Genomic DNA, 15,501 nt, shown 5'->3' on the forward strand with positions numbered 1-15,501 from the left:
AACAAAATGGCCAGGGTACACAACTTTCCAGCACAATCGTCAACAATTAGTGCAGCAAGCCCTTCAGGCCGGTGAAACGACTGTTTTTTGCTTATCTATAAAATGACATTATATATTAATAAATTTGGATTAAATGTTTGTAGGATAAGAAAATTCAAGGGATGTAAGATATGTTTCTTCTTTGAATAATGCTGCTTTATATGAACTCATATTTTCTGGTTGAAGGCTGTGGAAATTGCAGTTTTAAAGTTAAACTTAAAACTAACCATAAAGTTATAAAGATTTTGTTGTATATGCGTCTTGAGTGTGTCCGCGAGAGCGAGTGAATGGAAAATATAATCTAGCAAACATCAATAAAAAGATATTAATACAAACCGACAGCGAACCACTGTATGTTCCAAACATCGAAACATATTTGTCTATTCCGATAATTTCCAGTTGTATCATACATTGCTCTGATGTCAACTGCACAAATGCTCTTGTTCGTGGACCAGAATATTGCCGGATGTGGAACAGTAGTGTCTACAAAAACAGAATACTGACACATCATGAATGAATTATATGTTTGATAAAAGGTTTTTTAAACCTAACTAAGAGGTATAATGTTTACACGTATGTAACTCCCAACTAAGATGAATATGTACAACATATTATATATATTTGATTGCGCGAGTTTAATTAACTATTACTAAAACATGCCGACAACTATATTTTTTTCTACTTTTTTTGTACAAGAAACCATTTACTGTGAAGTACAAACAACCCTTTATTATTGATCATAAATTCATGATTTTCAATATATGTGTTAAAAACTGAACTCGTGGTCTTTATTTTTTAAGCATCATACTTAAAAAAATAATCGTTTGGGGTCGCCGATTCATGTTTTAAAGGATAATATACAATGAGTATACTAGTTTTTCCTTGTTTTACGTATTTATCAAATTCTTCAACGTAATTATTCAATGATTGCAAACAATAAAGATCGCGAATGTATAAAAGCAGAGTCAAATATGTATGTGCGTTAATAAAAAAAAGTTGTTATCCGTACCCTTTTCGCGGATGGGTCAAAAAGTGTAGTATTTATGGGCTATTTATGAATGAAATATACATGAAGTACCGCTATACATGTATGTATGCGCACTAATGATAAAACTACTATAGTGTAGTACATTTATTATTGAAGTGCGAGGTTTTCGAAAGCTTCTAATCGCCTTCAACTAAAGGAAGGTATCCAACAGTTTTGTAACGTTGTATATTCTTAGTCACAAATTTCAAAATTTTACAAATATATATTTACAAAGTGTGAGCATGCTTATTTGGGACATAGGCAGAAATACTATCGATATTTTCCTTTAATTAACATGGTTATCAGTGAACTATTTTACAATATAATGAATGTTTTAAACAGAATAGAATATGGAAGTGATTAAACTCCATATTTTGGATGTATGCTACACTACGGTCTTCTCCTTGTCGGAACGTCGATTGTCATATTAGCTGATTATCTGAAAAGTGCCATAGTTGTATTCGTCTGATCGCCTATGATCGCACTTGGAAGATATATAAATCAACTTCTGTGTCGTTAACAACAAGACAAAACCTTTACGACGGTACATAAATAATGCATTTAAGTTACTGTTTCTATTTAATTAGGTAAGTACTAAGAACACAGACGATCTGACGTGGAAAACGTACATGTTAGTTCAATTGCTACCATTGACTCCAAGGCGTGCTGCAATTAACAAGGCTTTTCCAAACAGTAAATGAAACCCCTTGAAAATCATATCCCTTTATTCTAGGGATGCAAGAGGTTAACCGGTTAACCGGTTAACCCACGACCAATTAACCGGTTATATTTTCAGGAAAAGGTTAACCTGAAAAAAAAACATGAATATGAATTTTCATTGAATAATTCGTAAAATTTTACGTTTTTCGTTCGACTTACTGCCCACTTGCGCATTTGACGACTTATATTGATATTTTGTAAAAAATAAAATGTTGATTAGTTACAATTTAAATAAGAAATGCATTCGTAGTTAAAAACGTGTCGAGTTGACGTCGTATTTGTTTTATCAGAAATTAACATTATTATCAGTAATTTACGTCACCAGCGATGCAACTACTACCGCCAGAGGAAAGTTGTATCAGAAAAAGCCATTTTGAAACTAATTTAATTTATGAATTTCAATAAACAAGTTATTTTTTGGAAATAAAACCATCGGAGCAAGTGTTCTCGAAAACGTTTTACCAATGCTAGCAACCGAATCAGCCAAACGCAACTGGACGACGTCATTTTCTTGGCCAAATGAACACTGTTCTTTCGTGCATGTTCTGCATAAACATGTTTGTTTGCTGATTTGTTTGAACTGTGAGATAGTATTGCAATAGCTTAACAATTATATTAAAACATGTTCAAATTAAGTTAATATTAGAATAAGAAATTAAAACACAATGAACAAAGCCCAATATTGTGAGCGATACGACCCGAACGTTATATTAGCGGCCCAACCAAAAACATATTAATGACACGTAACCATGAACGTTGTGTAGTTCTTATTAATTTTAACTTATATGCTTTAACGCAGGAAAAAATAAATAGACAGTACAGCATACATTTACAAAATTACACGTTATAATAAATTGTTATTAAGAAAATGATATGTTATCAGCGCAAGCGATTACTTTCTTTTCTATAGAGTACATGTACGAGCGGTATGATATGTTGAGCGTTGCTTATTTTTTTTTCTACTAAAGGTTTTTCGGTTAACCGGTTAATAACCGTTACGGAAAACAGTTAACCGGTTCATGTTTTTTGTAACCTCTTGCATCCCTACTTTAATCAAAATTCGTCACCGGTACTACTCAACTGCCGATTACTTGTTATATTATTTGATTTTGTGTATACCTAAATAAACCCGTTTCACCGAGTTTTAGAATTAATTTCCACATACATTAGGCTATAAACCCTTGATTACACACATATAACAATAAAGTATATTCACAGATGGTAAATGACGTACATAGTTTTTAATAGAACCTCAAAGAAAGTCTAAATACAAAAAAATGTATACAACCTGAACCTAGATGAAAGTCCTAATACAGAAAATTTGTATACACTTTATCATATTTTGTATTGTTTAAATTAAAAAGATACATAAATGTAAGTACATGGAGAAAAATTTTGATAAGATAAGTCAGCTCTCAATTTAAAAGCTTTAAAAACAAAAATAGATAGATTTCGTACAATTTTTTCATGGTTAATCTGTAAGAGGTCAATAAACTTGATCACATTTATTTTATTCCAGTAATTTTCATTTATATACTTCTTACGAAAATACATAAACATTTGGCATTCATGAAAATATGAAATTCTTCCTCAAGAACGTTGCAGTGCTTGCATTTTCTGTTTTGAAACGGTATCTTTCACATTTCCCGATATTGAGTTCAATAGAAGTGATTTTCAGTGATAAAACGCATCGAGAAAGACACTGACGTTGGTTCAGCTAGTATTGCTTAAATAGCGACATTATAAAGTTCCAGTGATAAAATGTAAAATAAAATAACAAAATGATGTTCGTTTCGTTGAACATAACAACAATAACAAGTTATAACTAGTTGCGTAGATCGATTAAACTAGGTACATTGTAATTCGATTTAACAATGTGTGACGTAATTTAGAAAAATTGCTGACAATTGTGTGTCCACTTAAATTTCTGTTTCCGTAAGCCTAAATGTTCCAATAAAATGATGTCTGCTATCGGACTTTTTGTGCAACCAAAACATATTCTATATGTGTTTTACCACAGATTCGAATCGGTACACAGCAACTATATCGTGTTAAATGCACACATCGGGTGTGTGATAAAAAGAGCCAAATTGGAAGTGGTGTTACATTACAATAAAAGACATTGACTATACATTTTACTTGGCAATATTTTTGTTGTTTTTATCCAAATCTGGTAACACTTACTTAGTAAAACTGTTACGATAGAAACAGCGATAATGCCAGAGGCGTCAAACGAATCAATAAGAAAACTTGTGTTATCCATTATCTTTATTATTTAAGAATAGTGAAGGCCCAATCTAATCTATTTAATCAATTATAACTTCACAAAATAATGAAAAAGTTAAAAATGTGCTAACCTTGCCTTCGAAAAAAGTGTAACTGCAAATTTACGTAGTGAAGCGTCTTTTTGTTCACAAAAGAGCAATATCTAAATTATTAATATATTTTAATATATTCGTACAATTAGTGATCTTATATTCTCATCAAGAGCAATAGTATATATCGTGTCGCTCGTTATCATAGAACTAGTATTGCAACGTGGAATATAGGGCGAATGCTCCCTGCCAATCGATTTTAGTCATGGCTTCTGTAAAAATGCTGGAAGGTCAAAATTTTAACCAAGCAGAAAAGCAATTCAGAGTCCCAGACGCATTGACATACGACAGGAACACCGATTTTAATTGCCCTTAGCACACGCAAATGGATTAAGGTCATTGTAAAGGAAATACACAACTGTGGAAAACTGTCAGTATGTAATCATTAAAAGTCATATGATCTTTATCACTTGAGCTTATAAGCAATCGGGACATGACACGTAAGGCAGTGTAAGCTTGTGAAATAAAGAATTGATACATGCATAACGAACTATTTATTAACTGAATGGTGCATTGCAATAGCGTACATTTTGTCTTATTTTGATCTGTAAAATCCATAAAATATATGATACTATTAGAAACATTAATTCAGTTATTAATTAAAATAAATGCGAAACACCAATTGTATACATGGGATTAAAAACCATGTATTGCTTGTTTTTTGTTTCATAATTGTTGTCTTAAGCACACAACAAATTTATAAATACAAAGACATACAGTATGATTCAAGTGTAATTACATATGTGAAAAGAAAAGACGTTGCCGTAATATTCTAAGCGAATAATTTGATGCACGTGTTTAGTAAGTATTTGAACCTACGTATTTTGCATCTACATAGCTACATACATAGTTAAAACAAGAACAAGAGGTGAAACAGTCACAATTGAAAGTAGAAATAATTTATGCCGAAGAGTATGCGAGCACATTTGAAGTAAACCATTGCAAATCATTATTTTTCTTTTTACCATTTAACAGTGCCAGATTGTTTGTTTCTGTTTTTTATTTCCATCAAAACGCATACAAACTCCTTGTTCACATGCAAAGTGTGACAATGCTTTTATTGCATATTAAAATTGTAATACTAGCCTGCTCTAAATTGTGCTTGACTCGCACATGTTCGGCCATCCGCGTTCAGTACAAAACCCTCTCCGCAAAGACAAATGTTTCGTTTCTTTTCGATCACGACAATGTTCTCACATGTATGGTTGATTGCATGGGGATGGAGATCTGCAAGTATAGCAAAAATTTGTATTGTATTCGCATTCTCAAACACAGATTTAAATACAGTAAACGTTGTTTGTGTAAAGGCATACAGCAACAATGCCACTTGAGGCCAAGGACAAATATGTACTCAACTTCAAATATGAAACCTTCATATGTAAATGCTTGTTTCACTTTTTTGTCAGTTGAAATTTTTACTAAAAATATATTCTAATATGTTTTATTTGTAATCCTTGATGGACATTGTTCAACTTTTTAACGATGATAATACATGTGACATGTGACGCAAAGCCTACGTAATCAACAGGCATCATTTACTTTATAAAGCTCATCAATAAGGCTTATAAAATTCATAGCGTTTGCACGTTTTGGGAAATTTTGTTACATCTTTAAGTCAAGTGTAAACCCTTTCCTAATCTACCACTAAATTTGGAATACAGTTAAACCTAACCTTGCGGTCATCTGGTTGCGGTGTCTTAATCAGCCACTATGGCCACTTCCCATAACTTGCTGCTAAAAACAGGAAATAATGTACTTAAAGGTACATTACGACTTATCTATAAAAACAAACCTCTTTGGGTGTCCAAAAGTGCTATGGAAGATGTACCAGCTGTATTGACTTCAATATCAGATAAGGTTGTGTGAGTACTTGTGTCCAAAGTCAACACTGTCAAGCTTTCTTTCTGTTTGGTGATAGCAACAAGTAAATTGCCCTGAAACATTTTTATGTACAATACACGAACAAATAACAAATTGTATTAGTAAATGCGTATTGTCTAAATATACACCGATAAAAAGTGGACTGTTCCCCGATAATACGGATAGTACAACACAAAGGGCAACCTCAATTGGGACGGAGGAGAGGCGGGATCAGGTTACACCCAACTATGTCTAGAACCTCCAAAATCACACGAGGATGAATTCGACAATGAAAGTTCAGTAAATGTCACTATGGAAGGCTCGGAGGAGAGCAGCGCTCTAGAACATGAAGGAACTCTGTACAAAACAACTACAAACGACAAAAGAAAAGAGCGGATCAAGTGGATAGCAAGCTTACAAGAGAAGGAGTAGACATGCGCATGAGGTAGACAGGGTGCTTGAGACTTCCCTCGCCGGGAAGGTGGACTTGCATTAATCGTGCACAGTATGGTACTGAGCTGAGCAGATTTTGTGCTCAGGTGAAGAAGTCGACAAGGACAACGCTCACACTTAATCGACGCCAGCACAATATCAAATCAAGTGTGGGGGGGGGGGCGGGGCATATCGCCCCTCACAGCAAGATATAAGGAAGCTTCAGAACATCAAATACCAGCATTTGCTGAGTTAAAGAAATCTGCGCAAGAATGAGGCTTTTCTTAGAAGAGCAGAAAACAACAGAAAGTATCGGAAAGCGAGGTCAAAGAAGCTGGTCAATTGCACAGCTAATCCCTTCCTGTTCACAAAGAATCTCATAGGAGACAACAGACCAGGCAGGCTAGATTGCCCAATATAGGAAGTGGAGGACAACCAACGGAATGTACACACTGACGAGAACAGAGAACAGGACCTGGGCAACCTCGACGCGCTAATGTCTCCGGAACCACCATCATATATCGTGTGTATAAGTTCGTCGCGATTATGTGCATACTGAGTACATGCGAGAAAGTAATGTGATGTCGTTTCGTGAAGTCTACAGAGACACAGAGGTATATTTATAAACAGACACTCAAGATTATTCTATGTTTTAATTCTTGAACTTTCACCGAATTAAATAAAAAGGGTATGGTGACACAGATTTGCTACACGATAACAAACTACTGACTTGTTCAGTTTGAACGACTTTTATTACGTTTTACGAATATAATACTGTTCAAAAAAGTTTATAACTACTTTAAAAGAAAATTATATAACGTCCACAGTTTATGTTAAACCAATTTCATACACGTGTAAGCATCGCTAAGGACGCAATAACTTATGAACATCTTTCTTAACTTATTTAAACGACTTATTACAAGAATACCGAAATTGTATTAAGGTATTAGCACTCTAATGAACTTCGTGCAATATGACCTTCTTTCATGCATATCCGTCACTTCAAACGTTATCCGGGTATGTGCGGAAAACTACAAATATTCGATAAATACGCTATGAAATACTAATTGTAAGACCAGCAACCTAAATACAGTGACAACAAATATTTCCGATATTGTACGTTACAGGTCGGTTCCTTGAAAGAAAAAGCAATGTGCTATCTTGAAAGAGAAAGATTCATAAAAGTGGTATTGTTGTTAATATTAATGTGACTGGGGTTAATGATAAACGTCAACTATTGGATGGCCGTGTTGATAATTATGAAGAAAACGATTTGTGTAAATACGCTCGCACGGCGGTCGAATTCCAAACCTTTGCCTATTGTTAAATTTTACGTTTAGAACCCGTGTCACTTACACAATTTAATATTGTTGGTGAGCAGTTAACTGGGTTAAAGTGGATTTATGCTTTTGCGATACCAGTATGTTGAATGTAGCCATGTGAACCGGGTATCGTACGGCAAAACCCATCACATCAAGAAAATAATGCCTTGTTTTGCTATACATACACAGCTCGGAACAGGAAGGTACATCGATTATGCAATTTATATATTTTTTAAGTATATCAGTTTCATTATGCATAATGGGAGTAAAGTAGATCTTGAAGGAAAGGTGCACACTGTCAGTAATTTTTACCACATAATCAGGCTAATATTTGCTTTAATTTTGAAAAAGAAAATATGCCATGTAAGGGAAAAGTTGTGTTGTAAATGCATGGAAATCAAATACAGCATATTTCAATTTTATGACCAAGTAATGATGTTTTCCTCAAACAAACAACAAAAGTAGTGTATGTTCCAAATACTTACATTACCGTTATGAAAATGATATGCCAGTGACTGCTACTTGTGTGAACTGCATAAATTATGTATTATGGTTATCCAAATTAATATGTTGCATATTTATCATCTTTTCAGCAATGGTTAACAACATTGCTAGCCCAGGAATGGTTAATTACTTTTTGTCAACTCTGAATGTTCCAATGATAAGTAACCGTAACTTAAAGAAAATGGAAATACGTGCGGTAGGAACATTAATTAATTGTCTCGTTAGCATACGCTGCTAGACAGGCTTATTAGATGGAAATAAAGTAGGCATTTCACTGATTTGTGTGATACAGGATTTTTTTTGTAATAATCGATGTTATGGAACCATTTTAATTAGAACGTTTTACCATACATGTTGGCATATTTACAGCTATAACATCGTTTTAAAACGTCACCATCAACTAATTTGTTGTTTTGTTTAAATAGTTTACTCATGTATACGCCGTCGCATAGCGAACTTACTGGGAAACATTCATTCAATTGACCGGTTCCGGTTTTCTACCACTTGCGAAACACTTTCCTGAACTCTAGAAAATCTCTTGGAAATGTGTACATATATACATGACGGTACACTTTTCTGTCATGTTCAATGTTCCACTGTTTTGTTTTACACATTGAGTTAAACAAACGTCTAGTTTAAACTATATGTGTAGATGAATTAATCATTGTAATGGCGCACTTGAATAATATGAAATACATAGAAATACTGTTTCAATTAAAAGAAGCAATATAGGCAATACTTGATACATTAATATGTGTATTGGATATAGTTGTAATGCTAGAAATAACTATTAAGCATAAAATTCGCATAAAGGCTGATTATTTCAACTGTATTTGTATTGTGTACTCTAACCGCTTCCGGTTCACTTCCATCATACGACTCTAAGTCTTTAAGATATTTTGACCTAAAAAAATCAATTTTGATCCATAGTGTTTTAGTTTTGTTGTGTATTGTGATAGTAGGATATACTCAAACGTGGAAAGGGATACGTTCAAATGTGAAAATAAAATGTTATGTTTACTTAAAAATCATGAATAACCCAATAGCTCATGAAGATCATAAGCGAGCGAGGTCGAAACGAAATGCTGAAGAATAAGCCTAAATTCACGATCCCCCATTATGAATACACATAGGGCTATTGTATATAAAATAAGATTTACTATCAATGCAGAAAAGGCCCCAACTCTTGACAATATTTCATACCGGATATAAGGATATGCGTATAGACTAACCTAATCGCGCTTTGACATACTTGAGATGCTTAATTCATATATATTATTACACACAGTTTAGATATTAGCTCAATCATGCGGAAACGAAGTAGCAGACGAGCGGGAACGCAGCGTGAAATGAAAACATAACAAGTTGTTTCATACCTTAAACTTAAACTTAAAAATTAAACTTAAATAAACACTCGATTTTTGCATGCTGCTCTTTGTTATTGATATCCCTCATGTTGTAGACGTGTTTTAAAATTTATAAATAAGTACTTACGGCAAATTGCTGTATTTGACCAAACATCATACTGGCTAAATGGTTTATTTGGATTATTTCGCTTGACTTTCCTTCATAATCAGATTGGAACACACGACCAACATAATAATCCATCCAGTATATCTTCCTGTTGTCAATATCGACAGTAATTGATCGAGGGTAGAAGATATCTTTTGAAACTATGATATGCCGATCTTGTCCGATCAGGCTAGAACGTTCAATTTTTGGAAATTCCCCCTCATCGCTCCAAAACATATATCTGTGAATATAATGCAATATGTTAAAAGAGAAAAAACACCGTAAATAGTGAGAGAGATGAATGACGACTGTGAAGCCCTGATACACATTCAACAAGTAGATGAATGTCTTTTTCAAAAATTTCAAATTACCATATCAGAGTTTAAATGTTACATTTTCAGCAAATATGTTTAAAAAAATCTAAAATCATCCAAATATATTTTAGATAGTTATTTAATGATACAACATCACGCAAGCAATATGAAAAGCTGTATTTCTTCCTTCATGCCTCTAATCGTATACAATTCATAGACGAATTCGACTCTTCACGATCACTTTTATGCTATTGTTAGTATCTTAAAAAAACAAATATTACATTTTATTATCACAACCGTTGAAATATATTTATGTTAATTTATCACAACTTGAAATTATAAGCATTTCTACTCATTGATACCAATATGGTTCGTAATGATGAATCAAGGTCTGATAAATTGTAGGACAATCCTTTTGTTTAAAGCATATCCATACCATAGTACAATGTTTAAGTATAATTTCCTATGTTTACATCTTCACAAGTGAGTAACAAATATGGTGAATACGACCAATCCTGATATAAAATACTATCAAACACTCAAACTCAATTGATCCTTTCTATACATAATGCGTTCCTTATTAAAGTATAATATAAATACATTCCAGTTTTATATTATTTTGAAAGTACAAAGAACAGAGGTTTTCTGCGCTATATTTATATCAGAAAACTCGGTAAAACAATTTTAACATATTTTCTATTTTTTGGTGATTTTTTTATTTGTATGCGATATTCCAATAGTGTAAAGGACATGAATATAGTCTGACATAAATTGTAACGATGCTCTTCAGCCTCTCACATTTTTCCCATATCACTGGACCAAAAGTTGTCCGTTTATACACGGGAAAGTATGTAGTCGCAACAAATTATATTTTGTCTTCACGTGACACAATTTATGCACAATAATCTACCGTGGTCTGAGGGCGTCCTTTGATCTGTAGGCTTATTTGAAAAGTGACATTCATGCATTACAACAGTGCATTAAACCTTTAAGTATAGTTAATTCAAGCACAGCACACTCAACACAGTGATACTTCGTCGGTCATTCGGAATCTTCGCAAATCAGAGAGCTTCATCTAATTGACAAATGGAATACTTCTATAAAAAGCGAATGTGTGAAAAAATTTAACAATAATTCTTCCACCGTAGATAATTTGAATTGCTTATTTATCATATGAATACAGTTAAAGTACATGTTCGTGTCCAACTTATTATTTTGTCAAATACATGTTTTCAAATGATCAATAATCATTTCAAGACAACGTTTCATGTAAAACATCTAAATCGCCTCCTCGAACATCATTGTAAGCTATTTGAATTTTTACATATTATGTATAACCATAAAGTCAAAGCGTTTGTTCATATCCGGCTCATAACTTAATCGTGATTTAAGCAAATAAATATGCATAAAATGACTATTTTATCAAGATAACAATAATGTAACTTGCAGTAGGGTCAATTTCCAAGTGGTGACTTGAAGTTGTTGGTTTTTACATTTATTAGTGAAAATTAGGTAAAGATGGATAACCTTGATCAAACATTGTTTAATCGCCTTAGATTAAAATAAAATAATATATCAACAACTCACTTGTTGTCCGGATCGACAGCAATGGCTGCCGGAATGTGGATATTATCTCGTATGAGTATGGTGTAATTTCCTTCATGTTGCACGGAAATCATCGCAATCCATCTGAATGTAGGATCGGTCCAGTAGAGGTTGTTTGAAATCCAGTCAAAGGTTATTTTCACATTTGGACCAGGAACCCCAGAATTCAAAATTAATGGGGTGCAACTGTCATTTCCGCTTTCTCGTTCAGGCTCAAAGTAATATTTCTCAATACTGTTTGAGTTGATGTTTGCAGCGAAAAGATGCTTGCGACCCACGCTGATACTGGAGGGATTAAGGTTTGGACATCGCAAATACGTTACATTCTGAGTAATTAATTTTGAATTGGATTTCTCGTCTATTGGAATAGAGAGGACATTACCCTCGGATGCTGTTACCAAGTATCTTGTGGAAGCGGCTTCTAAAATAAAACACAAATATTTAATGTATTTGAGTATTTGAATTAAGAAAATTCTATTATTATTCTTCTTACTGACCTTTCCATCAATGGCAGCGGCTTAGCTATCTTTCCTTCTAAACATCAAACAAATCAATGTTTGACTAAGTTTTAACACCGATTCATTAAATAATAAACAACATCAAGAAAAAGTAATGTTTTGGCGAAAATTCTTACCCGCAAAAAATGCATCGAAAACAAGAATTGTGAACACGTATTTCAAGTTAATAGGCCAGCACATTTTGGTGAATATATCCAGTCATGTTAATAAAATATGCGTAATATACGTTCTAACTTCGAAAACGATAGAGATATCCCATTACATTCAAGGACGGTTTTCCGCTACTTGAAACATTGTAAAAGCATATGTTTACAGCAAACAACGTTCCTATTATTGCTTGTACAATGTCGTTATAAACCGCAATTCAACAAGGGCGGTAAAATAAGTATTTTAAAGACCCAATTATATATTTATCTCATTTTCATGAATACTAATGCGAAACTAACAAATCGGGAAAAAAATAACAAATATCACTGTATAGACTGCAATATTTTAAGTACATATTGTTTTTAGTAAAGATGTGAATGTCAGCATAAGCCACTACTTACAGTCATGCAACATGAGCGATATAAAGGACATTTCTTAAAGCTTAATAGATTTAACAAGCCCCGAAAACAGGGTAGGGTAAACATAAACAAGAGGGCCATGATGGCCCTGAATCGCTCACCTGACTTACCAAATACAATCCCAACCCAGATTTTATCAAGATAAACATTCTGAAAAAATTTCATAAAGATTGTTTGTATGAGTATATGAAGAAAGACTTGTCATAGGCGGCAAAACAAATGATGAATCAAGTGTGATCTTTGGGACAGTTGGTGGTTTGTTGCGTAGCGCTTGACATGTAGATGGCTCCGGTAGAAGCTTTCCATATGTCTAGCAACCTCTATTGAACTGTATGGTTGCATCCATCAACTCTTTGTCGAGCCGTTGTGGACAGGTTTAGGTAGTAACATTATCAATTACATAACTTTTTGTGTGATTTTTGAAAAAAAATGTATGTTCACGTTTGTGTGTAATTCAAACATATACAAACATATACATAATCGTGTGTGAGAAACTAACAAACATCCTCATCTAATACTAAGTCTTAGATAAGGAAACAAGAAACAATGTTATAACAAGAGGGTTATGATGGACCTGAATCGCTCACCTAACTTACCAAATACAATCCAAACCCAGATTTCATCAAGATAAACATTCTGACCAAATTTCATAAAGATTGGATGAAAACTGTGACCTCTATTGTCTACACAAGGTTTTTCTATTATTTGGCCTAGTGACCTAGTTTTTGACCCCAAGTGACCCAAATACAATTCAAACCCAGATTTCATCAAGATAAACATTCTGATCAAATTTTATAAAAATTGGATGAAAACTGTGACCTCTATTGTCTACACAAGGTTTTTCTATTATTTGACCTAGTGACCTAGTTATTGACCCCAGATGACCCAAATACAATCACAACCCAGATTTCATCAAGATAAACATTCTGACCAAATTTCATAAAGATTGGATGAAAACTGTGACCTCTATTGTCTCTACAAGGTTTTTCTATTATTTGACCTAGTGACCTAGTTCTTGACCTAGTGACCTAGTTTTTGACCCCTTATGACCCAAATACAATCCCAACCCAGATTTCATCAAGATAAACATTCTGACCAAATTTCATAAAGATTGGATGAAAACTGCGACTTTATATTGTCTACACAAGGTTTTTCTATTATTTGACCTAGTTTGACATAATGCTTTTCAAATTGTCATAAAGGAATTATCGAATGTACATTTAGAAAATTACTTAAGTAGATACCATAAATACCAATATCAAAAAATTTGCTTAGCAAATTGTAATAAAATAATTATCTAAGGTAACAGGGACGACAATTGTCCCAAATTTAAAATCTGGAAAATAAGGCCGGGGGTCTGGGAACACTAGTCCCCAAACGGGAAGAGGGCAGTGCCCCCCTCCCTCAAGCCCTAACAAATTGTACTGTTTTATAGTCTTTTTAGTTGCGATTTTTAGTTGATACAATGCGAAATATTACAAATCAGACCATAATGATCATTGCATGTGTATTCGTCATTCTATGTTTGTTTATTCAGAACTTCGAAAAAAAATTATAATGAACTACAAATGATGTAACTAAAAATGACACTCCGAAAAAAATGTACATGTTTTGCACATGAAATAAAATGTGCATATCGTTTGACTGCAAAAATGAAAATCAGTTACCTAGCAAATACGAAATCAATATATAATTTGGTTAACATATTGCTTTGAAATATGGTGCTGCATTGCTTTAATTTGCTAATCGATCACAGAATATTTTAAGATGGCGGACATTGCAACGTTTCGTTGACTTGTACGATTTTTGGAAAGTAGGGAAGAATTTTCGTCAGTAATCGTTCATGTATGTGCCATCGGCTAACCATTCAAAAATAAATAAATAAAATACCTGGAAAATTTGGTACCAAGCAAAAATTTCAAAAAGACAATGAAGCTTTAACAAATATATTAATTTTGTTCTCAAATGATCGCGCACTTAAACAAACTATCCCCTACCCCACCCCACCGCCCCCAAAACCAACCCTGGACAGCTCAAATCTGGATTTACAGAATAATCCTGTTAATTGACACCCCTGTGTAATTCATGTAATGGTTACTTTCATAATTTGAATAACAAATATATACAAGAGATTGCCAAGCAATATGGTCCCCTACAGTTGAAATTCCACCATTGTTAGATTTTTTTATTATTATTTGTTGCCATAGCAACCATAATTATTGATGTAGGAACAAAATGAAATGACGTGATTAATCTCCATATTGCCATCTATCCATATTTTAAGTTTCGTAAAAAATATGAAGAACTTTTAAAGTTATCGCAGGATCCAAACAAGAGGGCCAAGATGGCCCTAGTTCGCTCACCTGAGAGGAGTCGGTTCATTCAATCTTTACCTAATGTCAAACTTGACCTAGATATTGACCAGACAAACATCCTGGTCAAGTTTCATCATTATTGAACCAAAACTCTGGCGTAGGGAGTGTTTTTGTTTTTGTAAGATTTGAAATGGTGACCTATCATCAAACTTGACTGAGATCTTTCAGCAACTTTGAAAAAGAATGCTTGAAAAATGTGAATGCTAGAGTGTTTACAAACCAAATGTGGATGGACGGACAGCGGACAAAGACCAATCCTAAAACCTCACCTGAGCAATCAGGTGAGCTAAAAAGTGTGTTTCACCGATCTGAGCCATTTTCCAACTTGTCCA

The 15,501-nt window shown here is 33.6% G+C and overlaps 1 protein-coding gene across 1 annotated transcript in view; it reads right to left on the reverse strand.

Moving 5' to 3' along the window:
* The window catches only part of LOC127835231 (low-density lipoprotein receptor-related protein 4-like), a 68,566-nt gene extending 56,081 nt beyond the window's left edge, over nt 1-12,485 (reverse strand). The window contains exons 1-6 of the mRNA XM_052361556.1: nt 12,345-12,485; nt 11,693-12,131; nt 9,774-10,032; nt 5,954-6,095; nt 5,248-5,388; nt 376-522 (exon numbers count right to left, since the gene is read on the reverse strand). Coding sequence (XP_052217516.1) covers nt 376-522; nt 5,248-5,388; nt 5,954-6,095; nt 9,774-10,032; nt 11,693-12,131; nt 12,345-12,408 — 1,192 coding nt within the window. The 5' untranslated portion in view covers nt 12,409-12,485. The remainder of the gene's footprint in view (nt 1-375; nt 523-5,247; nt 5,389-5,953; nt 6,096-9,773; nt 10,033-11,692; nt 12,132-12,344) is intronic.
* Nucleotides 12,486-15,501: the final 3,016 nt, after the last annotated feature.

This window comes from Dreissena polymorpha, chromosome 6 (assembly GCF_020536995.1).
Source record: "Dreissena polymorpha isolate Duluth1 chromosome 6, UMN_Dpol_1.0, whole genome shotgun sequence".
Classification (NCBI taxonomy): Eukaryota; Metazoa; Mollusca; class Bivalvia; order Myida; family Dreissenidae; genus Dreissena; species Dreissena polymorpha.